The sequence below is a fragment of the Anabrus simplex genome, chromosome 3, assembly GCF_040414725.1.
Source record: "Anabrus simplex isolate iqAnaSimp1 chromosome 3, ASM4041472v1, whole genome shotgun sequence".
Taxonomy (NCBI): Eukaryota; Metazoa; Arthropoda; class Insecta; order Orthoptera; family Tettigoniidae; genus Anabrus; species Anabrus simplex.
The window spans coordinates 427,083,693-427,110,329 of record NC_090267.1 but is presented as its reverse complement, the minus strand read 5'-3'; the positions used below and the strand labels follow the sequence as shown (position 1 = coordinate 427,110,329).

The 26,637-nt window shown below is 39.7% G+C and overlaps 1 protein-coding gene across 2 annotated transcripts in view; it reads right to left on the bottom strand.

The window, feature by feature from the left end:
* The window catches only part of LOC136866453 (gamma-butyrobetaine dioxygenase), a 287,824-nt gene that overhangs the window by 137,990 nt on the left and 123,197 nt on the right, over positions 1 to 26,637 (bottom strand). For both annotated transcript variants that reach the window (XM_067143410.2, XM_067143411.2), the window contains exon 3: positions 7,298 to 7,428. In XM_067143410.2, the coding sequence (XP_066999511.1) occupies positions 7,298 to 7,428 (131 nt within the window). The remainder of the gene's footprint in view (positions 1 to 7,297; positions 7,429 to 26,637) is intronic.

Genomic DNA, 26,637 nt, shown 5'->3' with positions numbered 1-26,637 from the left:
CTACATTCATTTTATTCCAAATTAGCAGTGAAGAGGGGGTTTCTCCTCTGGCTCTGAGGAAAAATTTGCCTCCAAGTCAGATAGATTTTTCCGCTGCCAGTGTATTGAATTGTTATTTTCTGACTCATTGGATACTCCTAGGAAACAGATTAGTTAAAGGGCATAGTTTTTGCCCTGGGAGTCTCCACTATTCGACCCACTCCCCGCTGAAAAAAGACGAAGAGTGTTCACGAATCATGGCTGTCTGCGGCTTGGTAATTCCAGCTCTGGAACTTCGGACTGTTAGATCAGCAGTGTAGTCCTGTTCACTAAAAGTGAGAAAATGTGTGGTGTTTCATTTGATTGAGTATTTCATATGAAAGCATTGCTTTCAATCGTACCATTCCTACTGACGTCATTGTAATGTATGAAAACCACTAAGACAGTCTTTCTGATGATGTAAAAAGGCACGTGGAGAGTGAGTGTCTACCATTATAATGAAAACTCCCCAACCTGATTGTGACTGATGTTACGCAAGCGGGTCTACCATTACAGTGAAAATTCCCTAACTCAGTCTTCATATGAGAAAAGATGTTTGGTGACTTCCCCATCGTGTTTCTAGGGTAATGTTAAGAGCTATGCATTTTAATACAATCTTGCACACAATGTGTACACTAGAATTCCGTAGCAAAGCACGGGTACATCAGCTAATGCATATCTATGTTCAGGGAGAAGGTCATCCTTACTTGGGCTAATTTATGTTTTGTCCTCCTCTATCTTCTGCTTTAAGTGGTTATTCTACAACTCAGTAATATTCATCTATAACCTTTAAAACTTCATTTCCTAATATGGCATTCCTTGCATTACCTGACATCATTCCATTAGTTTTTTTACAGATTTATTTTTGTCTTTTGATCTTTGTCCAAGACTGTGTCTATGAAAGTAAGTAATATCTTCAGATGACAACGTCTTGCAAATCTTCAACAGATTTGATTTCCTTTCCTTCAATTGTGATCCTTCCTCATGTTTCATTTTGACTTCATTTACTGCCTGTTCTGTACAGATCAAGTCGAACTGCAATCTTGCCTCAATTCTGTTTGGATAGTTTTTTCTCCATTATACCCCTCAATTTTTATCTTTGCAGATTTATATTTGTACAGATTGTAGAAAATCCTTCTTTCTCTGTTCTCACTTCTGTTGGTAGGGGCACAGAATACATCCAAGGTATCCTCTGTCTGTTGTAAGAGGTGGCTATACGGTGATCCCAGGATCTCTCAACTTGGAGGCGCGGGCTGGCAACCACAGAACCTCTAGCTGAAACTAGCACAGCTTTCATTTACTTGTGCCAGGCTCCACATTTTCATCTTTACTATCTGACCTCTCTTGACCAACTCTTGTTCTCTTCCAACACTGATGCAATTGGTTTGTGAAGCCTCGGGTTTTTAATTTTCCTGCATTTCAAAGCCCTTCTCTTTCTTTTGCTGATAACTTCATTCTTTGAAGTATCAGACCTCTTCTTTTCTCTCTTTTGATAAGTGTTACATGGTGACAGTTGGCTAGTTGTACTTGCCCTTAACACAATAGTCACCACTATCATTATCTTTCTCTGTACTAGATCCTCCTCACCCATCGCACCAATCAACATAAATAAATACCTTTAACATATCTCTGTAATTGATCTTCTAAGATTAGAAGTACTGTAGGTTAAAAATGCAAATCATTATAAAAATGAAACAAAATTTTGCATCATGTATGCAATGAATAGTTCATAATATGTAACATGAAAATGGATGTGAAATACAGAGATGTAATGTATCAACACTGATAGGCAAAGTACAAAATAAAAGTAATAGGGCTAAATTACAATTACTTGAGAAATACACAGTTTAAAAAAATCAGGGGAACATGTTTTATAACGTCTGGTATGTGAACGTTAACTTGGTAGATGGGGTTCCAATGGTCGTACAGCATACTTTGAGACCTTAGCTACTCAGGGTATGGCAAATCAAAGTTATACTCCATCTGTAGGCATAGCTATACATTAAACAGTCAGGTGACCCCTCAAAACAAAGTGAATAGCGGTGCGTCCATGTGTCGTTGTGAGGTCAACCAGCATGTTGTACGTCAACCAGCACATCCCATGAGACATCTTAACGAGGTTCATGATGCAAGGAAGGATGGACTTTCCATCGTGTTGCTGTGGATCTCAATGTCTCTCCGTCAGTTATTCACCGCTTATGGAATTGTACAATGAGACAGGCCAGTTCACAAGGAGGGTTGGACAAGGTCGTGGACGGATGACAATCCCACAGGATGACCGATATCTGACCATCTGTGCGTTGCGGCCTCATTCAGCAACTGCCAGAGAACTGCAACAAGACCTCACAGGTTCAATGGAGTCACAGTGTCTGACCAGACAGTAAGGAACAGGTTAAGAGAAGTGTCCTTATGACCTAGACGTCCTGTTCGAGTGGCCCGTTAAACTCAGCAACATCGCGCAGCTCGCCTTTTCTTTGCCTGTACCCACGTCAAAATGGAGACCTGTGTTGTTCCGTTGCCTACCAGATACATAAGGCCGGGAAATACAGCACACTAGACTTGTCCTCAAGATACTTCTGACAAGCGCCGCTAGAGTTCTCTTTACTGAGCTGACTCGCCCGCTCATTGCAACACATTCCAGTACGAAAGCCAACAAAAATTCATTAAAACTAGCAATTTCACAAGACACCAAACAGATGTGAGATAAAAAAATAGACAAAGAGCAGTTGTATGACTTACTTTCCACAACGTATTTCTTACACTTTGCTTAAACTAAATAAGTAATTCACGAAATAAGCAGAGAAGTCCATTAGCGAGTTTGTCACTTCTTTCCGTTTTCTCTAATTCTGCCTCAGTGTATCCGATAAACTGATCGAGATTGCGATCATAAACAACTTTGGGTTTAATCACTATCTTATAAATTATCAGCTATCCTACCTTCTCCTCCACACATCTGATGTTTCGACATTCGTATCGAAGCCGCTGTTTTGAGAGCGATGTTATGCCTGTTTCGCTATTAGAAAATCCTATATAATTTTTCAGCATCTTCTGATGTGGTACAGTTAGGCAATGCAAGGATCTCAAATCTGTAGCCGGTAGGTGCTTTCCTATGCCAGAAGACGCAACCTTTTAGCGTCGCTTCTCCGTATTTCACTCTTTCTTCCCGTAAGATTCGGTTTGTTCTAACAGGAATAAAGCTCCTACATGATCATTTGTACCATTATTTACATTTTGGTCAAGGTCAGATACCTTAAATCATTTTTCTGATTTCATTACCGTATCCTACTTCTCAATATAAAGACTGTTTTCCGTAATCTGGCATTTGAAATTTCATCAATATATATTTAGATTTAACATAGATTTTTTTAAATTTTTATAAATGATATTTGTTCGTGGCATCGACCTCTGCAGATCTTTTACCATTGCGGAAGTGTAAAATGTTGAATGTGAGGAAAGGAACATTAAGGACGACACAAACACCCAGACCAGGGATATTAATCATTTACAACTAAACACCCCTGACCCGGCCGGAATTGAACCCGGGGCCGCTGGTTGACAGTTTAACATATATACTCATAGACTTTCGTTGACATAGAAACGAAACTTGTAGGTACTTCCTTTTTGTTTGAGGGTGATGTAGATCAGTTATATGCTGAAGATTGGTACGTTCATCGTTATCTGAATCAGAAATTTTACTAAATTGTGATGGCAATACGTCATTTCTTGGAGCTGGAGCCTTCCTGCATTTGACACTGTTCTGTTATGAACAGGATATACACCAAAACAGAAGGAACTTCGTTGGGGAGAATTCGGATGATTGATATGCTTACACTGAAATATGATGTATTAAAATGCAAGCTACATACTCATGCCTCAAAACAGCTTGCCTGCATTTCTCTCTTAAACCATACTCCGAAGGAAAATTATGGACCAAGCTCGACAGCTACGGTTGCTTAAGTGTGGCCAGTATCCAGTAATCGGGAGATAGTGGGTTCGAGCCCTACTATCGGCAGCCCTGAAGATGGTTTTCAATGGTTTCCCAGTTTCACACCAGGCAAATGCTGGGGCTGTACATTAATTAAGGCCACGGCCGCTTCCTTCCACTTCTTAGGCATTTCCTATCCCATCGTTGCCATAAGACATATCTGTGTCGGTGCGACGTAAAGCAAATAACAAAAAAATAAAAATAAATAATAATTATGGAACATCACATTTTCTTGCTTTTTCACAGTATCCGAAGTACATAGAGGTACACAACAGTGCACCATGCTTTTCAACCTCACGGACACTTACCGACAGAAACAATACGCACAATAAATTGCATAAAATCAACACAACTTCACAATTACTCTGTACATCACAATTTTAAAGTCCGCCAAGAGCAGAACAGAAACCTGACATCTAGCGGCCAAACCATGAACATGGTCGGGCCGCTTTTTCAGCAGCAAATTAGTAGCTATGTCCCGGCCTTGTATATCTCGTAGGCAACGGTTGTTCACAGAAGAGTCCAGATTTCCCCTGACACAGCGTGATGCACATCAAAGTGTATGGAGACGCCGTGGTGAGCAGTACATGCCAAATGTTGTCCAGGAAAGTGACCAATCCAGACAAGGTTCTGTGATGATGTGGGGTGGCATCAGTATTGATGGCCGTACGGATCTTGTCGTTATCCATGGTAATCTTACCGCTGCGGGGTACATCGAACTGATACTGTTACAGCATGTGTTGGTTGCTGCATATGGTGTTGGCCCTGAGTTCGTACTCATGCACGACAATGCCAAGGCTCATGTAGCGCGCCTCACCAGAGTTGTCTTGTGAGAACTGGACATTAAAGAGATGCAATGGCCAGCAGTGAGTCCTGACCTTAATCCCATCGAGCATGTGTGGGATAGGCTCGACAGAAGTGTTCTTGGATGCCCTGTTTCACAACGGACTCTTCGAGACCTCGAACAGGCTCTCATTGAGGAATGGGACCTAATACCGCCATGTGACCTTCGTCGACTTATACGGAGCATGCCATGTAGGTGCCAAGCTGTGATAAATGCTCGTGGAGGACATACACCATACTGAAGCTCTCTAACTGTGATAAAAATCCACCCTAGAGGTCTGTTATCACTTTGTTTTCTCCCCTATTTGGACAGTTCCGTTTGTATTCTGAAAATGAATGCGAATCCATCGAACATCAATGTTCTTTTGTATACTTCAACGGTAAAAACTAAATGTTTAGTTGTGCTGGGTGTGAGGTATTGTTTTGTGGAGCATGGCATACTTTCAAAACATGTTCCCCTAATTTTTTTGAACTGTGTATTTTACTCAATTATAAATTACCTTTTCAACAAGTAACCACAGGGGCATTGGTAAGGAAATAATAACAATGATAAAAGCAATACATGATACATGCTGCAGCTGTGTAAAGACAACAGTTTAATTGTAACTGATGTAAATCCTAAAAAATTTTATTTGTCATTGATCAGTACAACATTATTTTATCTATAACATTCCATCACGCCACCATTTTATATGCACATTATCGCATCACATACAGAGTTCATTCTTTTAAATTTTAATTCCACAATGTAATTTCGTCTTAGTACTTCGGCAAATCCGTAAGTGTACCTTAGTTAGGCTGATGATGATCAACATAGGGTCGAAACTAGTAACTTGATAACATATTGCAATGTATTTATAGACATTGCAATTATTGTACAGTATTGAGTAGGTGGAATAAACTTTGTAAATTATATGTAAGCGTAGTATTGTTTGTTAAAAGTGAGAAAATGTGCATTTTTTTTCATTTGATCGAATATTTTATATGGAAGTATTGCTTTTAATCGTGACATTCCTACCGACATCATTGTAATGACCTATGGTGACTTCAGTTGGGAAAACCTGAGAATTCTGTAGCGAAGCACGGGTACATCAGCTAGTAAATGAATAAATGGCATGTGGATGTCATCTCCTTGGCTTTATGCTCTTCGTGTGACGCCCCACGAAGTTGCCAAACTCTCAACTATTGGAATGCAATGATTACAACTCTATTTCAAACAGAGTCAGAGTGAGAATTATATTTTGTGAAAAGTGACTATTACAAGTAAAAATTACTCAAAAAGTATTAGTTACAAGGAATTTGATTACTTTTACTCAATTACTTCCCAACTCTGCATGTCACAGTAACTACTGCTCACCAACAGAGATTTCCCCTTCAAGAACAGAGTACAGGTTTCTCAGTTTGCACTATTTGCTTCAACTTCATCACTTATGCCCAGTAACTCATCCTCTTCCAATGATGCTTAGAATAAAATTAGTCTTGAAATTAAAAGCCATGGACTAATTATTCAACAATAAGTATTTTTACAGCTTTTTTTTTTTTTACAGTATTTACAGTATTTACAGATAAATTATTTGAGGTATGCATGAGTATAATAAGACAGTCTCACCATCTTCAATAATGTTCCTAAATCAAAACATTGGTAGTCCAATCTATATCTCTGTGTAGATTGGTAAGGATACCCATAAACAAACAGAAATGTAAACAGATTGGTTACTGTTTTACTTCTTTACCATCAGAGATAACGACTAATTCCATCATGTAGCAGTAAATATTGTAGGCTGCTGTTTGAAGGACCCCAAGTTCAACCATTGGTTCTGGTACAAATTTACGGCTGGTTTTAGGTCTAGACTAGGATTCACACAGGATCATGAAGATAACTGAGCATCAGTCTGAACTGAAGATTAGCTGCTTAATTAAAGTAAAAAGGCTATGACAGTGACATTGGACACGTGAACCACTAAACACCCAGTTCCATACTAACGAAAGCAGCTATCAATCAGCAGGCCTACGATCCCCCAGAAGGTTGATTTGGTTTTGGCGACAACAATCTGAGTTTTACATGGTTAGAATGAAATTAATCTTGAAACTAAAAGTCATGGACTAATTATTCAACAATAAGTATTTTTAGTTTAATTTTTTAACAGATTCATATTCTGATCAAGTTGGAATCATGGAAATGTAATAAAATAACAGTAGAGCCGAATGTCATTGTGATTTGTTACGACTGACAAAATATTTGTTATTAATAAGCATGGTTTTACAGCTGACAATCAAACCATTTTAAAATTTACAGCTAAATTATTCGAGGTATGCATGAACATAATAAGTATCTTAAAGAGAGTCTCACCGTCTTCAGTAATGTTCCTATATCACCGAAGGCTATGATCCTGTCTTATTAGACAATGTTGTTCAAATATAACACACTAAAGACCTGAACTCCAAGCTTACCCATACTGTTTTAAAGTCTGCTGTTTTGTGGTTATTAAACAGCACTTTGATGGTCTGATGACTTGTTGGTAATGCAGTGGAGACTACTGGATTCTGATGGACTTGTTCTTCGTTCAGAGCAACGCTCTTTGCTGGAAAAACGATAAGACAAAATATCATAAAGCATCACTAAAATATCTTCATTGCTAATTATACCAAGTGGGGCGGGGGGGAATCTTACTCAAACTGTGGAAGTAAGTATGCTGGGCAGTCATTATACAAATACATTATACATTATACAAATAATCTTCTGATAATTTCTGTTGTATTGTGAGCAATCAAAGTGACAAATTAAGTCTTATGTAGAAAGATAGAAACATGGAATAGGATAAATACAATGGAAGGTCAGCATCAAAGACAGAGCAATACTAAAGGAGACAAGGATAAATGTGAAAACACAAAAGGAAGACAAACACCCCATCTTCATTACATTGCTGTCTTCAAATACCTAGATGGGATCTTCCTTTATCAATCCCAAGTCTTCTACTACATCCATTTCTTCTCAGCTCCCAAAGAAATAGTTTCCGATTCCCAGTTTCACGAGGAGGGCAGGCTTCAGTACACACTTGACAGATGTGGGAAGTGTGGGATAAGATGAGAGCAGGATATTGACAGGAAAATAGAAGAGAGAAAAAGAAAAAAATAACTATTGGTGGTAAAAGACTACAAAAATAGTAACAGTAATAGTAACAGTAAAAAAAGTAACAGAAAGGAATAAAGAAGTAAGAAATCAAGATGCGTAGAGAAAAGTAGTGAATAGGAACACACAATAGGATAAGCACAATGACAAATATAGAAAAAGGGACCAGAACTGTAACGTGCTCCTGCCATAACCCCTCGATCTACGTTTCTACAAGCTTCTGGAAATATTGTCGCATCTACATCTCCATAAACTCTGCAATATCTATGTTTCTACTGGACTATATGCTTTCTACTATTATTATTATATCTGCTTTTGTCATCTATACCTCTACGTATCATTGGATTAACCTTACTTTGTGCTCACCCGTTTTTCCGCTCCGGCAACTCTCAACATACTGACTGTCGTCCTGTGTCTGCTTTACACTAACTACATCATCTGCCACGTCACTTAAACCTTCTAGAATAGACTGGTCTTCGCTTCCGGGCGTGTATATATTGGACTGCCTCGCCCGTCTTAAGCAGACTGGCATCAACTTGTGCAAAGTGTGTGTGGAGGGGCCACTGACCTCGCATCGTGCGATGCTGTTTCCATTCGTGTCCAGCTGGAAAAGTTAACATCGTCAGACTTGGGTGAGCCAAAACACTTCACATACAAATTGTTGGAAAACTTTAACTCAGCCATTTTGGCGTGTTGGGTGTTAATACACTCTTGATTTTCAAAGGCCTTGTTTCGCGCCTAAATTCTTAATACTTTCTACTTATCAAAATCATTTTTTTGTTCTGCAAATTATTGATGTGGACTGAGGGTAAACATCGCTAACAGAATTTTCTCAAGCTTTCATAATTCGGACACTAATTGGCGGATGAGCTTTCTCCAGTATCGCGCAGTCAGAGTTCCTTTTTTTTTCCTCTTCCTTACATGTCCTTGTTGTTTTGATCCTCCTCTTTTCCCTCCCCTATCTCTTTCACTTGGTTTATTAGGTTTAAAAAAATAATGCCCTGGAGGTGTTTGATTTGTAATTGTGGCTAAATATTATGATCATCATAGAAAAAGGATAATTGATCTTTCAAAAGTTTTTTCATGTCTATTTCCCTAGGAAGAAATCATCTGAGGTGATTATGTATGGAACTCCTTTTTTTTTTTTGAAAATTGTAACTAATCCTGTGTTGTAATTCCCTTGTATTGGTGAAATCTACAGTGAATATTATCTGGGATCGTGATGTATGAAATGTATTTGAAAATTGTCAACAATCCTGTGTGGTAGTTTCCTTTTGCTGTCTTCCTGTTAAGGGAAGCATGGGTATTGCTTTGGTGATTCATGTCCAGGATCTCTCTCGGACCTGTTGTCCTTCTATATTAATCGGTGTGTAGTGTGCTAAAACATACAATTCCAATTTACTGTTATCATCATGGAAAATAGTTGCTCTTTCAAAAGTTTTATGACTATTCCTCTAGAAAGAATATCATCTGAGACGATCACGTATGAAACATTATTCGTAAACTCTAACCAAGTCCTGCGTAGCAGTTCCTTTTTACCTCTTTCTTATTTGTGAATTGTTAACTTGATTCTTAAGCGAACCTTAAATATCGCTTTGGTGGTTTATGTCCAGGGTTTGTTTTGGACCTATTTTTGCTCGTATGTTAACCAGTGTGTATTCTGCCAAAATTTCTGTTCCAATACAGTTGTTTATCTAAAACTATCGAAAGGTGATATCTTTTTTTGGTGTTTGGTACCTACCACGGAAAAACTCTCCCACTATCCCCCTCCCCCCAGTACTGCTTCCTGTCACACTGCTTGTTTCTCTTTGGTTGGTGCGATAAAGTTCTTGGTGCAGTATTGCCACTACTTCGAAGTTGTCTTGTTTCCTCTAACAGCTGTGATGGAAAATATACCATGCAGGAAACATAAAATTTATGTTGGTTCGGTGATAACGCCAAAAACGGTAGCAGACATTTTTTTCCCACTCTAATACTTTCTTGTTCAAACTGATACTATATATGGTCATTATATTTCTTTATATATTTTCGAATTTTGTCCTTTTGTTGTTGTTGTTGTTGTTGTTCTCTCAACATTATGGCCTACTTTTCCGATAATTATCGTTAGGGAGAAGACAGTGATTTATCCCCACCTCCATTATATCAAAACTGGTCTTGAGATTGAGCTAAATTATAAAGGTGAAGCATGGACGTAGGAGGACTTAAAGCGTTAAAGAGATTGTTGTTGTAAGCTTAGCCTCGAATTTATTCGTCGTCATCAACTTTCCACCGAACCTGCTCATGACTATCTTGATTCGATTACAACCTGTAGTGATATTTTAAACATCGGTCATTCTGTCAATGACTTAATTTCCATTGTCCCATTCTACGCTCCTCCTTCCTTTCGGCAGCTCTTTAACGCTTTAAGTCCTCCTACGTCCATGCTTCACCTTTATAATTTAGCTCAATCTCATGCTATTAATTCTTTGGGAGATATTTCTTATTACTCATCTATTCCACCTCCTGTAGATTCTTGTCCTTCTACTTCCCCTTCTTTAGCTTTACCTTCTACATCCGTTTCTTCTGATAATACTCGTTCTCCTATTATCTGCTTCCATTGTAAAGGAAAGGGTCATATTTCTAGGAACTGTGCTACTCCCTATTCGGGAAACGTGCCTTACCCGCGTTGTTAGACAGTAGGCTTCATGATGGGAAAAATCTGTCTTCTGTTGTTCAGTCCCCTTCTAACTTTGTTTCCAATGTTCATTCTTTGCCGCTTAAATTTTCTTCTCAACCCTTTCTGACTGAAGGTTCGTCATTTGTACCCTCTACTTCTCATATTATCTTGACCATTAATAATGTCCCTTCAGTCGCTCTTCTTGATTTAGGGGCTGCTGTTTCCTTAATCAGTTTATCCTTCTTTGAATCCTTGAAAAAGGTATTTTCTCATCTTAATTTTTTTCCTTCTACTGCCTGTTGTGTTTCAGCTTCTAATCAACCTATTGATGTTCTTGGTCATATTTCTCTCACTGTTAAAATTCAACATTTTTCTTGGCCGTTTACCTTTCTTGTTGTTTCGGACTTATCTTCTCCTATTATTTTACGGTATGATTTTTTTCTCCCATACTGGCCTTATTTTTGATTCAATGAACTTTACGGTTTCTTTCCATTTTTCTTCAACAGTTATTCCATTAATTAATATTGCTGATTATCCTTCTTTGACTTCATCGATATCTCATAGCATCAATTCCATTCTTTCTGATCAAATTGCCTCTTTGTTAACAGAATTTTCTGACGTCATCACTCCTGTTCTTGGTACAGTAAAAAATGTCAAGGCTCATACTGACTTAATCAATACTACTCCGGTTCGCTCATCCCCCTATTTTTTAAGCCCTCCTCAAATGAAAATTTTAAATCAATTAGTTGATAAAATGCTCCAAGACAAAACTATAACTTCTTCTTCTAATTATGCCTCTCCAGCCTTTATTGTTGATAAGCCCGATGGATCTTCTAGATTCATTGTGGATTATGAAAAATTAAATGTTCGGAGACTCTATGATTCATATCCTATGCCCAAATTGCAATCCACTTTTCAACATTTTTCGAATGCCAAATATTAGTCAATTTTTGATCTTAATTCTGGGTACAATCAAATTCCGTTAGATGAAATTAGCTCCAGTTACACTGCGTTCATTACTCCTAATGGTCTTTTTCAGTTTCAAAAAGTTCCCTTTGGCCTCAATTTAGGTTCTCAAATTATGCAACGCTTTGTTGATTCACTTTTTGGACATAAAATATCAATATCTGTTCCCATTTATTGACGATATTTTGATCTATTCCCCTGATCTTCCCACTCACCTACAGTATGTTCGTGAAGTCTTAACACGTCTTTGTTCAGTGGGTTTAATGGTAAATCCACTCCATTCTTTCAACATTTTTCTTGGCCGTTTACCTTTCTTGTTGTTTCGGACTTATCTTCTCCTATTATTTTACAGTATGATTTTTTTCTCCCATACTGGCCTTATTTTTGATTCAATGAACATGTTCTTGGTCATATTTCTCTCACTGTTAAAATTCAACATTTTTCTTGGCCGTTTACCTTTGCTCAAATGTCGATTAAGTTTTTAGGACATATTCTTAGTTCTAACAGTGTTGCGGTCGATCCGGATTGGGTGTCTGCAATTTTCAAGGTACCCCCACCCTAAGGACTTGAAGCAGTTACATTCTTTCCTTGGCATGGTGAGATTTTATCGAAAATATCTACCTCATTTTCCCCATATTTCCGAACCTCTTAACTTATTGAAACGCAAAGGCGTAAAGTTTCACTGGGGTGAATTACAGCAAAATGCCTTTTCCTGTTTAAAGACCAAATTATCACAAGCTCCTCTTTTGCAAATTCCTGTTTTTAACATAAAATTTGAGCTTTCTACGGATGCTTCCGATGTCGCCATTGGCGCTGTTTTGCAACAAACTCTGCAGGGGAAACCCGCCCTATTGCCTATTTTAGTCGTTTATTGTCACCTGTGGAACGTAAATATTCCGTTTATGAACGGGAAGCACTTGATTTAATCCTCTCAACTGAACATTTTGCGGATTATCTCGATCATCGAGAGTTTATCGTGAACACTGATAACCAAACTCTTTCTTGGTTACTTAATAATGCTCTGAAAATTGGTCGCACTGGTCGTTGGCTGCTTCGTTTGTCACGTTTTAAATTCTCCCTGAAATTTGTCTCTGGTTTTCAAAATTCGGTCGCTGATGTGTTGTCTCGCCTCTTTGAAGATCATCATCTTGCTGATTCTGAAATAAACCACCTTCCGGTTGCTAAGGTAAATTCTGTTTCCTCTCTCATAAATTTTCCTTTGTCTTTTCAGTCATGACAAGACCATCAAAACCTTTACCCATACTGCCAAAAATTAAAAACCGACATTTCTTCTAATGATTATTCTGGACCCTTTCGTATTGTAAATCAACTTATTGTTTTCAAACCTGCCCCTCGGGCTACTCCTCGTTTGGTTCTTCCTTTCGCATTACGTCCCATGATATTTCAATATTTTCATGGGTCCACTACTGGTGGACATTTTGGAATAGCAAAATCTTATTATCGCATTGCCTCTCAGTTTTATTGGCCCCAAATGCGAAAGGATGTTTTCTCTTGGGTCCGATCTTGCGACCTATGTCAAAAGCAAAAGCCCCCAAATCATCAACCTTTTGGGGCACATGCTGCCTCCCCTTCTGCTTACCCGGCCAAGAAATTCTACATCAACAATGTCGATCCTTTGGTTAAATCTTCTAAATCAAACTCCTACATATTTACTTTATTGGATGGTTTTTCAAAATTTCTTGTTGTACGTCCATTATGTAACATTTCTTCTCAAATTATTATTAATTTACTGACTAATCAAGTTTTTCCTCTTAAAGGCATTCCAAAAATTCTGGTCCCTGATAATGCTGCTATTTTTACTTCAAATGTTTTTTCATAACTTTTGTTTCTCCTATGGAATCAAAGAAGTTTGTACCTCACCTTATCACCCTCAGGCAAATGTTGTTGAGCGTTACCACCGGAACCTTAAATCTTTCCTTTCCATCTTTCATTCCCAAGATCAAAAGTCATGGGATACCGAACTTCCTTACTTTTGTTTAGCTTTAAACGCTACAGATAATGATTCTACCTCCTTTTCTCCCGCCAAGCTATTCTTGGGAAGAGATCTTCATACTCTTTTATCTTTAAATTGGAATTTGCCCTCTTTATTGTTTACCCCTCCCCATTTGCTTACTGACTCTCAATTACAGGAAGCTCTTCATAATTTAAATCATGCCAGGGATCTTCACCGAAAAACATGTAATTCCCACCTCTGCCCGCCCAACTTTAAGATCTTTGATCAGGTTTTGTTGAAAAACCATCCCATCAGTTCTAACCAACATCACATTTTGGCTACGCTTTCCCCTCTTTGGATTGGTACATACCGAATTCTTTCTTTCCCTTCTTCGGTCACTGTTCAATTGCAGTCTATTTTCAACCCTCAGGACATTTGGAAGGCCCACTTTTCCGAACTTAAGAAATTTTCTTCTTGAATTTCTTTTCTTCCTTTTTTTTCTATCCTTGGGTACTGAGGGAGAGTTCATTCAAGTTTATTTTACGGTAGTTCTGTTTACGTTCTGTCTGCTCTGTTTGCTCTGGACCACATTTCTTTAAATTTATCTATTTGTTTTCCGTTTTTGGCTCACCCAGTCCTTTTCCCCTCCATCCACACAGACTTGATGTCAGACTCTCCGATGCACCTTTATCTGATTTTTCAAATTTTCGTGAGAAATTTCCTGTATTTTTATATTTGGCCACCTTAAAAGTATTTTTATTCGGTCCGGACCACTTTCCTTTGTTCACCCCCCCCCCCTTTCTTTTCCCCTTTTTCTTTGTCTTTTCTATTTCTCTTTCCCTTCTCCATATTTTTCCTGCTTTGCTTGCTTCTTTGTTTTCCATATTTCTGTTGTTCCTTTATTTTCTTTTTTCCGATACTGCGCTTCTTCTGGTCACCGATCATCGATTCCTGAGAAGGCGCCGCTCATGGACATTGCTGCTGCTACGCCGACCTGCTTTCGCCCATCCTTCAGATTCCGCCCGGTGGCAGGAATGTGTAACATGCTCCTGCCATAACCCCTCGATCTACGTTTCTACAAGCTTCCGGAAATATCGTCGCATCTAAGTCTCCATATATTCTGCAATATCTACGTTTCTACTTGACTATATGCTTTCTACTATTATTATTATTATTATTATTATTATTATTATTATTATTATTATTATTATTATTATTATTATTATTATTATTATTATTATTATTATCTGCTTTTGTCATCTATACCTCTACGTATCATTGGATTAATCTTACTTTGTGCTCACCCGTTTTTCCGCTCCGGCAACTCTCAACATACTGACTGTCGTCCTGTGTCTGCTTTACACTAACTACGTCATCTGCCACGTCACTTAAACCTTCTAGAATAGACTGGTCTTCGCTTCCGGGCGTGTATATATTGGACTGCCTCGCCCGTCTTAAGCAGACTGGCATCAACTTGTGTACAGTGTGTGTGGAGGGGCCACTGACCTCGCACCGTGCGATGCTGTTTCCATTCGTGTCCAGCTGGAAAAGTTAACATCGTCAGACTTGGGTGAGCCAAAACACTTCACATACAAATTGTTGGAAAACTTTAACTCAGCCATTTTGGCGTGTTGGGTGTTAATACACTCTTGATTTTCAAAGGCCTTGTTTCGCGCCTAAATTCTTAATACTTTCTACTTATCAAAATTATTTTTTGGTTCTGCAAATTATTGATGTGGACTGAGGGTAAACATCGCTAACAGAATTTTCTCAAGCTTTCATAATTCGGACACTAATTGGCGGATGAGCTTTCTCCAGTATCGCGCAGTCAGAGATCCTTTTTTTTTTCTCTTCCTTACATGTCCTTGTTGTTTTGATCCTCCTCTTTTCCCTCCCCTATCTCTTTCACTTGGTTTATTAGGTTTAAAAAAATAATGCCCTGGAGGTGTTTGATTTGATCTGAGATGATTATGTATGGAAATCCTTTTTTTTTTCTTGTTGAAAATTGTAACTAATCCTGTGTTGTAATTCCCTTGCATTGGTGAAATCTACAGTGAATATTATCTGGGATCGTGATGTATGAAATGTATTTGAAAATTGTCAACAATCCTGTGTGGTAGTTTCCTTTTGCTGTCTTCCTGTTAAGGGAAGCTTGGGTATTGCTTTGGTGATTCATGTCCAGTCTCTCTCGGTCCTGTTGTCCTTCTATATTAATCGGTGTGTAGTGTGCTAAAACATACAATTCCAATTTATTGTTATCATCATGGAAAATAGTTGCTCTTTCAAAAGTTTTATGACTATTCCTCTAGAAAGAATATCATCTGAGACGATCACGTATTGAACCCGAGTGACTTAGGCCCAAAGTCAATCATGATTTGATTTATGAAGGGAATAGTACATTTACTGAAATACAGAAGTGTAGTTGAAAATATTTCATCTGTGTAGTGTGGAAATATGAGCGAAGGAACACGACAGACTGGAGCCTGACGGATTAGCTCGACACAACAACATTTAGCTACTTCACAGCAGGGGATCCCATTAATTGGCGACCAGAAAAAATACAAGTCCACAAATAAGTCTTGGTCAGAAAGAAAATGGGTAGTTTGGCACAAAGGCATCTTGCAACATGAGTAGTGCGCTGGGATATTTTTGGCAGATGGAAATTTCCGTGACGTCATGGAAAAGTACAGTGGTTGCGAGGACATTCGCTAGCCTAGGTTATCGCAGGTGGAAATTTAAATCACGTGACAACTTATAGGCCAATCACGAAAATTTAGACAGAGACTCAGGGATACCATCTTAAGAGATGATGGATGAGATATTCTCGTAACTTCAAAAGTAATCAGTAATAAATTATTGTGAGTACACGGAGCAATGTAATGAATTTATTAGATGTCACGCATGGAAAAATAATGAATAATTATTGGCAAATTAAATAAATTGAAGGCTGGATTTCTTGGAAACCAGACAGCTTGAATGTCATTGACTGGACGAAAACCACGTTGTAAGGGACGCTTCCAAAGGCGCGAAATGTGAGGAGCTAAATCCACCCGTATCTCCTAAATCTGTGATCGCCAGGAGTTCATATTTAATCCAGCAAATAAGCTAGAGGAGTGGATTAATTTGATATAAATTTTAACGTCCAATTCGGAGTGCAAGTGCCAATATTAAAAATCCACCCCCTCTCTCATGGGTATGACGTCAATGAATCCGCGAGGGAAAGCTTCATCCATATATACGGGACAAGGGATACTCGCCACCACACTTGAAATGAATCTCTGGAGCTGAACCGTCGTTTGCAGCTGACTTCAAATCCGTCGGGCGTACAGTAACTCAACATTGAATGGCGCGAGCATCCGCCTGTACTTATAAAATGTGATCGCGCTCAAGCAACATGAACTGGAAGTAGTTAACTTAGGACAGTGTTTGCCAGTTATAAATATCATAGTGAAGTCAATTAATTGCATTGTAAGAGTGAGTAATATAAATTGCACCGCAATAAGTACGTAAATAACATACTGTGTGACGAACAGTACTTTGAGGGAATAATAGCCTGTACTTAGGAGGATCGAACCCCTATCATGAACACTTCAAGAGGGCCGTATGAAACAGGCGTATCGCGTCGGACGACATAAATCGCGACGGGCGTAAAATTCGACACACCGTCGTACGTGCCCATGTCCATTGTGCGGTAATTGGACGAAGCTTAAAACAGTGTAAAATATTAAATTTTTGGGTCTAGGGTATTAATTTGTTTTATAAAAGTAAAGTTTTCAGTGTTAACATTGTCAATGGTGAAGTATTGTGATAATTAAGGTATTAGTGTAAAATGGTAATGTGCCAGGAAATCATTTGTGGAACTACGCCATCAAGAATGGAGGAGTAATACGGTGGAGAGGGGCCGAAAGGAGCCTCTCATCTGCCAAGCTGCAATGGATTACCGATAACTAAGATGAGTACTAAAATGTAGATAATATTTGGGAAATGTTAGCGTGATTGGAAAAATGGGAATAATTTGGTTAGGCTTGGTTACCTTCTGTAACAAGATGAGTCACTTAACGACCCCATCCTAAATTTGTAGCACGGACAGTATTAAATAATAACAATGTAAATAATCGGGTCTTTTTGTGTATTCAGTTTTGTTGTAGATGTAAATTTTGTAGATATAGGGTAGTACGTTAAGTCATGCATGCATTCATATTTTCTTTGTAGTCAAGAATAATTTTTTTTTTACATTTGATTTTGTTATCATAGTCAGATAGACCCGATCTGTGCTTTTCTGTTAGTCATTTTGACGAGTTATGTAATGACATTGAAGGAAAGTCCAGCTTTGTCATGCCAAAGTGAAGTTGTTAAATTTGTGAGAAGCGATATTAATAATAATAATAATAATAATAATAATAATAATAATAATAATAATTCATGAGATATTGGAAATTTTAGTGAGCCGTGCGTAATAATAAAATTTAAGTGATCAGGTGTTGAGTTTATCGGGAATCATTTAATGACGGGATGTCGTTTTAAATTCGGAATTAAAGTGTGTGGTAATTTAACTTGATAAATTAATAATATTGAAATGTAGATCGGTGCTAATAATCCGTACATGTTAATGAACGTGTGGTTTAAATTACGGTCCAATGTTTTTCTTTACGAATAAATGTCGTGTCTTAAATTTGCAATTCAGTAGCCGGAACACGTAGGACTAATGTTACGAAACCATGATTGTCAAATTTTGGTAAATATAATTTCAAAATGTTACGATTATTTGTGGAGAACAAACTAAGGCGTAGATCAAAATGAGATAGAAAAATGTTAAAGAATCTGCAGTCAGATAATAAAAGGTCGTACGATGTCAGAAGTGGAATAAATAAGTCAGTTGATAATTCTGCGAGAAATAAATGAATCAAGGAATCTTGAGATAGAAAGGGATATAAATTCCGTACGAGAGACACTTAGGATATTGAAATGAGTGTAAAATGTACGGGCAGTGTCACAGAGAAATACTGAGTTACGTAGCGGGTAGAATTCGAACCCGTGACAGCATGTACGAAATAAATAGACTGCGTAGATATTCGTCGAGATATTACGGATCTAAGGAGAATGAGAGTTCAGATTCCACATAAATGATCGGATATTGTAATCATTGTAATGACGAGTGATGACAATCATGATGGCGTGATGATAATAATAAATATTGCAGATAAAGGATTGGACCGCCTTAATTAAATGAGCGTTGATAAAGATGTTAAACGGGAATCTAAATGAGAATATGCAACCGATAATAATAGTAACAATGTTAGGATGACGTCAAATCGTCGCGGTCAGATCAATAATAATTGTCATAATAATAACAGTAATGATGTTGTTGGTTGATCAGTGAAATAATTGTAATTGCGACCGATATCCTAATGCATTTTTGGCGGAAGTGACCGGTTCATTAATAATAATTGTACCGGGCGGTACACCTCCACGTCGCTAATTCAAACTTTGCGCCAGTTGAAACTCCCCTACTGGAGGAAGTCTGAACTTTATCTAAGGTGTTAATTTTCAAGTTTCTCAGAAGATGTCACTACTTGGAAATTTTGAAGTTTCTGAACTGGGTCGTTTTCGATGTATTTTTGTTTTGCCTGTAGTAAGAAGTGTGAACTTTCTCTTCTAGAGGACACTACTGAAGAACTACAATGGTGCACCCTAGTGCGAAGTGAAAGAACTGTTTTTTGGAGAAAATTTGAATTCATAAGTTTGTTCTTTGTTAAATTTCTTGCAGTCATGGTTTAAGTTGGCAATATTAACCCTTTCTTTCCCCTTGTTTTGAATTTAGCCAATCCCGAATTTCTTTAGTTAATTTATGACCAATCAGGTGTATCTTCCCCAAAGGGGATATGTTGCTTAACCCTAGCCAATAAAATTATTGTGGGCGGGTGTTCTCATTCCTGAAACGCCTCGAACTTTCCGCGAGAGTATATAAACTGCTGATTTTCGGGTCTCCGCGCCACTCCATTAACATCTTTTGGTGTGTAAAGTACATAGCAGGGGGCGGGAAGCGCCTCTTTCTTCGGGCAGCAGTTCAACAACAAGGTAATGGCCGTTTAATAACTTCTTTTCTTGCTAGCTCAGCAGTTTAACTCTCGGGGCAGGTCCGATGCTTTTCCACCATGTAACCTTTCCCTAAAATGTAAAGACTCTTAGTATCTATTCTCTCTTAAGCTGCATATTGGGATAGAGAGTGCTTAACCCTCTCGAGCTCCCACTCATATTGCATTGAGGTGAACTTATTTTTTTCTCAACCGTTTCTTCCTTAACGTAATGTAAATTGTTTCATTCTAAAGTCACCTCTTTAGTATGGGATTAGCCCTTGCATTAGCGGCCTAGAGCCAGATTAGGTTTTAAACAAAATGTATTAGGAGTGCAGATCGCCTCCTCTCAAATTGGTATTTTAGAGGCCATGTAATTAACCTTTTCTCACTTAATAGGCCTCAGTAGGTTGGGTATTTTACCCCTGTGTTTATGTCCTTAGAGGACAACTTGAAGGTGGAGTTTGGTGTGGCCTTTTATAGGCTTGAACGTTGAGAGCAGTTTGCTCTTTTTGAAATTTGGTTCTGCGTGCCTCGAGGAGGCTTTACTGTGTAATTTGGAGCAAGTGCTCCTGGGCATGAATGGGGTTTTCTGCCCCTCTGTTGAAACTTGTTTTGGGGTAAAGCTGGGCTAATTGCTCAAGAATTGTGAGTTCGGGGCTCGAAGCCCAAATCCTGTAAATACTGTAATTGTACTTTTGTTGCCTTGCTACTCTGTACCTGCCATGCTTGTTATTTCATGATTTTGCAAAGAAAATATAACCTTGTTAAATTTTAAATTAACTTTAATTTCGTAGCCTGAGACCTGTTCACCCCCGCACCTTCTTTCACCTCTGCTGTTCCACAGATACCTCGGAACAAGTGGTAGCAGAGCGTGGTTGAATGGGTCTCAATTTAGCCCCTTTTGACGGCTAAACATTGCTTTGATCCGAACTCTAACAATTTTCTCAGTTGCTGGAATTTTTTGATTTTTCCTTTTTCAAAATTGTTCTGTCATCATGCCCGGCCCTCGCGATATTCTCCATCTTAACTATTTGCGCAAGGAGGAGTTGATCTATGAATTAACTATTAGAAATGTGCAATCTGGAGGCACGGTTGCGGTAGACACAAATAAGCTTAGAGAGTCCCTTGATTTGCCCATTTCCATCCCCACTTTGGGAGAGAAAGAAACTGACGACTCTCTTTCCACGATCACTGACAATACTACTGAGCTAGCATCTGTAGTTAGTTTTTTTGAAGAAAATGATCCTTCTCCTAATCAAATTAAGCGTGTGCAAGCCAGGCTATTTCATTTTTCAAACAGAGTTAACGATCTGTTGTCTCTGAAGTTGAATGACGTTCAGAGGAAGGAAGCTAGTATGGTTCTTGAAAATCTTTCTGAATTGTCCAGTAAAGTTACCCAATTGTTAACTGGGGAAGTTCCTCCCAAAACTGATCAACCCACCACGGTGAATGTAGGTAGCGAGGAAGAGCCTCCTAAGGGAGACGTCAATAGGAAAACCGTTGGAGCTCAGACAACCTCTGCCCCATTGGACAACGAGTCTGAACGCCGTACCGCGTTGAATAATGTACGTTCTGAATTAACATCCTTGCCACTTAAACCTTTACCTACTATGTCACCGGGGTTCAGCAGCTTGCCTCATCCATTAGCAATGTTGCTCAGAGGTATCTCTAAATTTTCTGTTAACACTACCAGTGAAGTTATTTCATTCTTAAGGTTTTTAGTTGAGTTCCAGGATCATGCCCTTGTTTTTTCTCTTTCTCCATGTCAGATTTTGCAACTTATCTATCCCTATGCAATTGGTATTCTCTCAGACAAAATAGTAAGAGCCATTGCCGAGCAATCATCTATTGAGGACTTCCACGCCCACTTGCTAGCTAACTTCATCCCGGCTACGGCAAGGACCTCCCTTATTTAGAAGTACTATTATCGTGTACAGCGGTTGGATGAAAACTTGGCAGATTTCATCCAAGATATTAAGTTCTATACTAGGGTGTTTGCTCTTCACTTCCCTGAGGATCAGATTGTACAAGCTATTGTGGAAGGTATCTCACCATCCTATAGGTCATATTTGTGTTTCGCGGCGTGCCCGCAAACCTTCTCTGAACTTGAAGCATCGGCTGTCTCAGCGGAAGGAGTTAGATACGCCGATTCCTTGCGTATCGCGAAAGAACCCCCTCCTTCTTTTAGTAATCCTCGGCCTCCACCTCGCCGACCAGTCACACCTCGTAAATGCTATGCTTGCGGGTCACCTGACCATCTTCGCAATAAGTGTCCATTGATCAAATCTAGTAGGGCAAATAATGGAGCTGGTTCATCACCAGGCTGTTTTAAATGTGGGGCTTTCTCACATATCGCCAAGAATTGCCCAAATTCGAATAGCACCCCCTCCTGCTCAACTTCTGGTGCAAATTCCACCAATGCCAATAATAAAAAGTGACTAGTGGCTTCGGCTGAGTCGACTAATCCATCTTCCCGAGGCTCAGCCCCTGGTAAACAGGTCGAAAATTCAGGGAAAGTTCAGTCTTCAAATTCATCTTTTGAATGCCCCAAAGAATGTCTTAGGCTTGCGGCGGATACCCCCGCACCGGTGCCTTTTCTCAAAATTGAGTTAAATAATGAGCCTATAACAGCTCTATTAGATTCAGGCAGTGTTTGTTCTATTATTTCGGCTGAATGGTATGCAAAATTGAAATCTGTTTGTAAGCTTCCTGACTATTGTTTGTCTGCGATCCAATATGTTTCGGCTAATTCATCTCCATTAGAAATTCTAGGTTCTTTACAGGTCAAAATTCGTATTTTTAAATTTACATGGAAAATCAAATTGTTTGTGGCTAAGCACTTGTCTTGCCCCATCATATTGGGAGCTGACTTCATTTCTCACACTGGTCTTGTGCTCGATCTTCAGAGTAAGTCGTGCACATTCAAATTTGCTTCCAATTGTAAAATCCCCTTGTTAAAATGTAATTCTGCATCATGTTCATCTATTTCGCCTACCCAGGATGAGATGTTGTTAGACCTTAGACATCTACCTGAGGAGCAGGCTGATAGTATTCGTAAGTTGTGTCAGTCCTTTCCAGAGGTGTTCTCTGATACTCTTGGTGTTACTGACCTTATTGAATACAAAATTGAGGTCACGGATTCGATTCCGGTCCGTTTTCCACCACATAGGCTGTCTCCACCTAAAATGAAGGCTCTGAAAGAAATTATTGATCAAATGTTGAAGGATGGTATTATTAGGCCCTCTAAGTCGGCGTATTCTTCGCCTATTTTTCTAGTCCCGAAACCCCAAGGGGGCTTCAGGCCTGTCATTGATTATAGGGCTCTCAATCGGAAGGTGGTGTTACAATCTGTGCCCCTTCCCGACCTTCATTCTTGTTTTTCATGGTTCCGTAAGGCCAAGTTCTTCACCATCTTGGATTTGAATCAGGCCTACAATCAAATTCCCCTTGCCGAAGAGTCTAAATTTCTTACAGCGTTCGCCACGGATTGGAATTTGTATGAATACAACCGCGTGCCTTTCGGGCTCCCTACGGGAGCAGCTGTACTCACTAGACTGCTAGACAGGGTCTTCTCCGACATCAAATTTGAGTACTTGTATCACTACCTGGATGATGTCGTCGTATTTTCGGAGACCTTTGAAGAACATCTAGATCATCTGCGAGAAGTTCTCAATTGCCTTCGTAAGGCTGGGTTAACTGTGAAGTTGTCCAAGGTTGCCTTTGCTAAGCCATCCATGTCATTCCTAGGGCATATTGTGTCACCTGATGGTGTGGCAGTCGATCATTCTAGAACACAGGCCATCCGTGATTTTAAACCTCCCAAGGACATCAAAGGTATCGCCAGGTTCATTGGTATGGTGAATTTCTTCAGGAAGTTTATTCCTAACTTCACTAGTAGAGCGGCGCCCTTGAACCTTCTTCGTAGGAAAGGCATCAAATTTGAGTGGGGACCTTCTCAACAAGCCGCTTTTGAAGATCTTAAATTAGCTCTCTGTAATGCCCCTGTCCTTGCTATGCCCGATTTCTCGAAGAAATTCATCGTCCAAACTGACGCGTCGTCGTCGGCGGTAGCTGCAGTCCTTCTTCAAGAGACTGAACTAGGGAGGCGACCCATCGCCTATGCATCTAGGACTTTGTCGGCTCAAGAAGCCAAGTATTCCATCTATGAGCTCGAAGGTTTGGCAGTCTTATTTGCCTTAGAAAAGTTCCGTCTCTATCTGGAACATGTCAAGTTCGACCTGGAGACGGATAATCAAGCCTTAAGCTGGGTCTTAGGTAGGCCGCGTCGTACTGGTCGTATGGCCCGTTGGGCCATCCGTATTTCTGCCTTCCAATTCGATGTCAGGCATATCAGAGGTACCGAAAATGTTGTTGGTGATGGACTCAGCCGTATGTTTTCCAACGACGTTGAGACCCATGAACCGGTCGACAGTTCATCACCTCCCGAGTCCATACTATCTGATGTTAATGCCATCTTAACAGATGCTCCCATGCTCTTTAGGGATATCGAGAAATACCAACGTAAAGATCCGACGCTGGCTCCGATAATGGAAGCCCTTTCTTCTGGGGAACATGTCGTCCCTTATGTACTGAGGAATGGTGTTCTATGTTGCCCTTCGAGGCATGATAAGATAACGAAAGTTGTCGTTCCAGCTGTTCTTGTACCTATGATCTTTAAGTACTATCATGAGACCCCATTAGGGGGGCATCTAGGCATCTTTAAAACTCGTGAGAAGATTCGTGAAATGTTCATCTGGAAGGGTATGGACGGTGAAATCCGTGAACTAGTAAAGGCTTGTAAATCCTGCTTGCTTAGTAAACCCACCATGTCCACCAAGGTAGGCCTGTTGTCTTCTCACCAAGCGTCGCGCCCTATGGAACGCCTGTATATTGATTATGTAGGACCCTTCCCCCAGTCAAAGGGAAATGCCAACAAGTTCATCTTTGTATGTGTAGATGGTTTTACAAGATTTTCCTGGTTATTTCCGACTAAGCTGGCTACCGCTCAGTCCACCATTACTTGTCTAAATTCTATCTTTGCTTCTTTTGGTCTGTGTCAATATATTGTGTCTGATAATGCTAAGGCTTTCACATCTAATTTATTTCGTAAATTCTGCTTCGACCTGTCCATCTCTCATGTGACAACTTCTGCTTATTACCCTCAACCATCTCTGGCTGAACAGGTTAATCGTAATCTCAGGTCCGCGCTTATTGCCTATCATCATGAAGATCATTCTAGGTGGGACACGTCCCTGCATTGGTTAGCTTTTGCTTTGAATTCGGCGGTTCATGAATCTCATAAGTTTACTCCAGCTTCTTTGATGTTCAAGTTCGTTCCCAAAACGCCGCTCTCTAACCTCTGGTCTCTGAGTGACATTCTACCTGAGACAATAGACCCAGATAACATTAAAGATCTTTGGAAGAAGGCTAAAGCCAACCTTAAAGTGTCTCATGAAAAGGTTAGGGAAATATATGATCGTGGACAGAGACCCACCCATTTGAAGGTAGGTGACCAGGTGATGGTCAAGAATTTTGTTCCCGCGGGCAAGCTTCCCCCCAGATTTCATGGGCTGTGTATCATTCTCGATTTCCTTACTCCCGTTACCTTATTGTTAAGCAATCCAGCCACCGAGAGGATATTTAGGGTTCACCTGTCACAGGTGAAACCGGTGTAATTTCTGGGTTAACTTGCTTCATATAATTTTGAAAGAAATATGAAGGTTATATTTTGTTTGAGGGGTTTCACTCGTAAGGCCTTCTGCCCTTGGAATCTGTTTCCTTTGTGTGTAATTATTTTTTGTAAACCTCCCCCGATCAGTTGAACTGCCATCCTGTCCTTACCACGGTCATTACCACGCTCCCGTCTCCTGCTAACATAACACCCAGTGGCTTATACATGACATGAATATCTTCACGCCGCTGGCCCCTCAACCTCTCCACAAAGCCTGTGCCCTCAAAACAAAATGATGATGGTCCAACAAAATTCTGCCGCCGAGCTTTAATGTTTCAGTGCCCCCGCAGCAGCGCGGCGCCGTACCGCTCCTGAGGCAGGGTACGGGCCCGCCCTTCCCCAGTGAGGCCAACCTGTGTACGGCGAGCCGGAGTCCTCCTCCCGGCCAAGGCTGATGTGCGGCGCACAACCTGTAACTGGCCCGCGACCTGCATGTTCGCCGCGGGCGCGGCGTGCTTCAACTCCACTACTCCTCTCATAGTGCGGGCGAGCGGTATCTCAGGGTACTTGAGGGGTCCGAGCGGCCTCCTCTGAACTCAAGCAGCGGCGGCTGGTCTGGCCGTCAAACTTATCAACGTTAAAAGTACATATCCAGCTATATGGACATTCCAGTTCAACATTACTATCTTTTTTTCGGATTTTACTGCAATATCTGGTGGAATTAGAAAATTTTTCCTCTACTTTAAAAAACTAAAAGTTTCCTTCTGAATTCAACTTCTACAAACATAAAGACATTACTTCAACAGTTACTACAAGAATTTTGAATCTGGATCCAATCATTTTAAGAAAATTTGTTGGTAAATACTCCTGCAATGAACTTCCATATCAACATCATAGCTTGGACCTTATGTTGAAATAAAAGTTTATGTTCTTCTGTGTTACCCCTTGGAGGGACTTTTGGGGGGGGAAGTCTGTACCGGGCGGTACACCTCCACGTCGCTAATTCAAACTTTGCACCAGTTGAAACTCCCCTACTGGAGGAAGTCTGAACTTTATCTAAGGTGTTAATTTTCAAGTTTCTCAGAAGATGTCACTACTTGGAAATTATGAAGTTTCTGAACTGGGTCGTTTTCGATGTATTTTTGTTTTGCCTGTAGTAAGAAGTGTGAACTTTCTCTTCTAGAGGACACTACTGAAGAACTACAATGGTGCACCCTAGTGCGAAGTGAAAGAACTGTTTTTTGGAGAAAATTTGAATTCATAAGTTTGTTCTTTGTTAAATTTCTTGCAGTCATGGTTTAAGTTGGCAATATTAACCCTTTCTTTCCCCTTGTTTT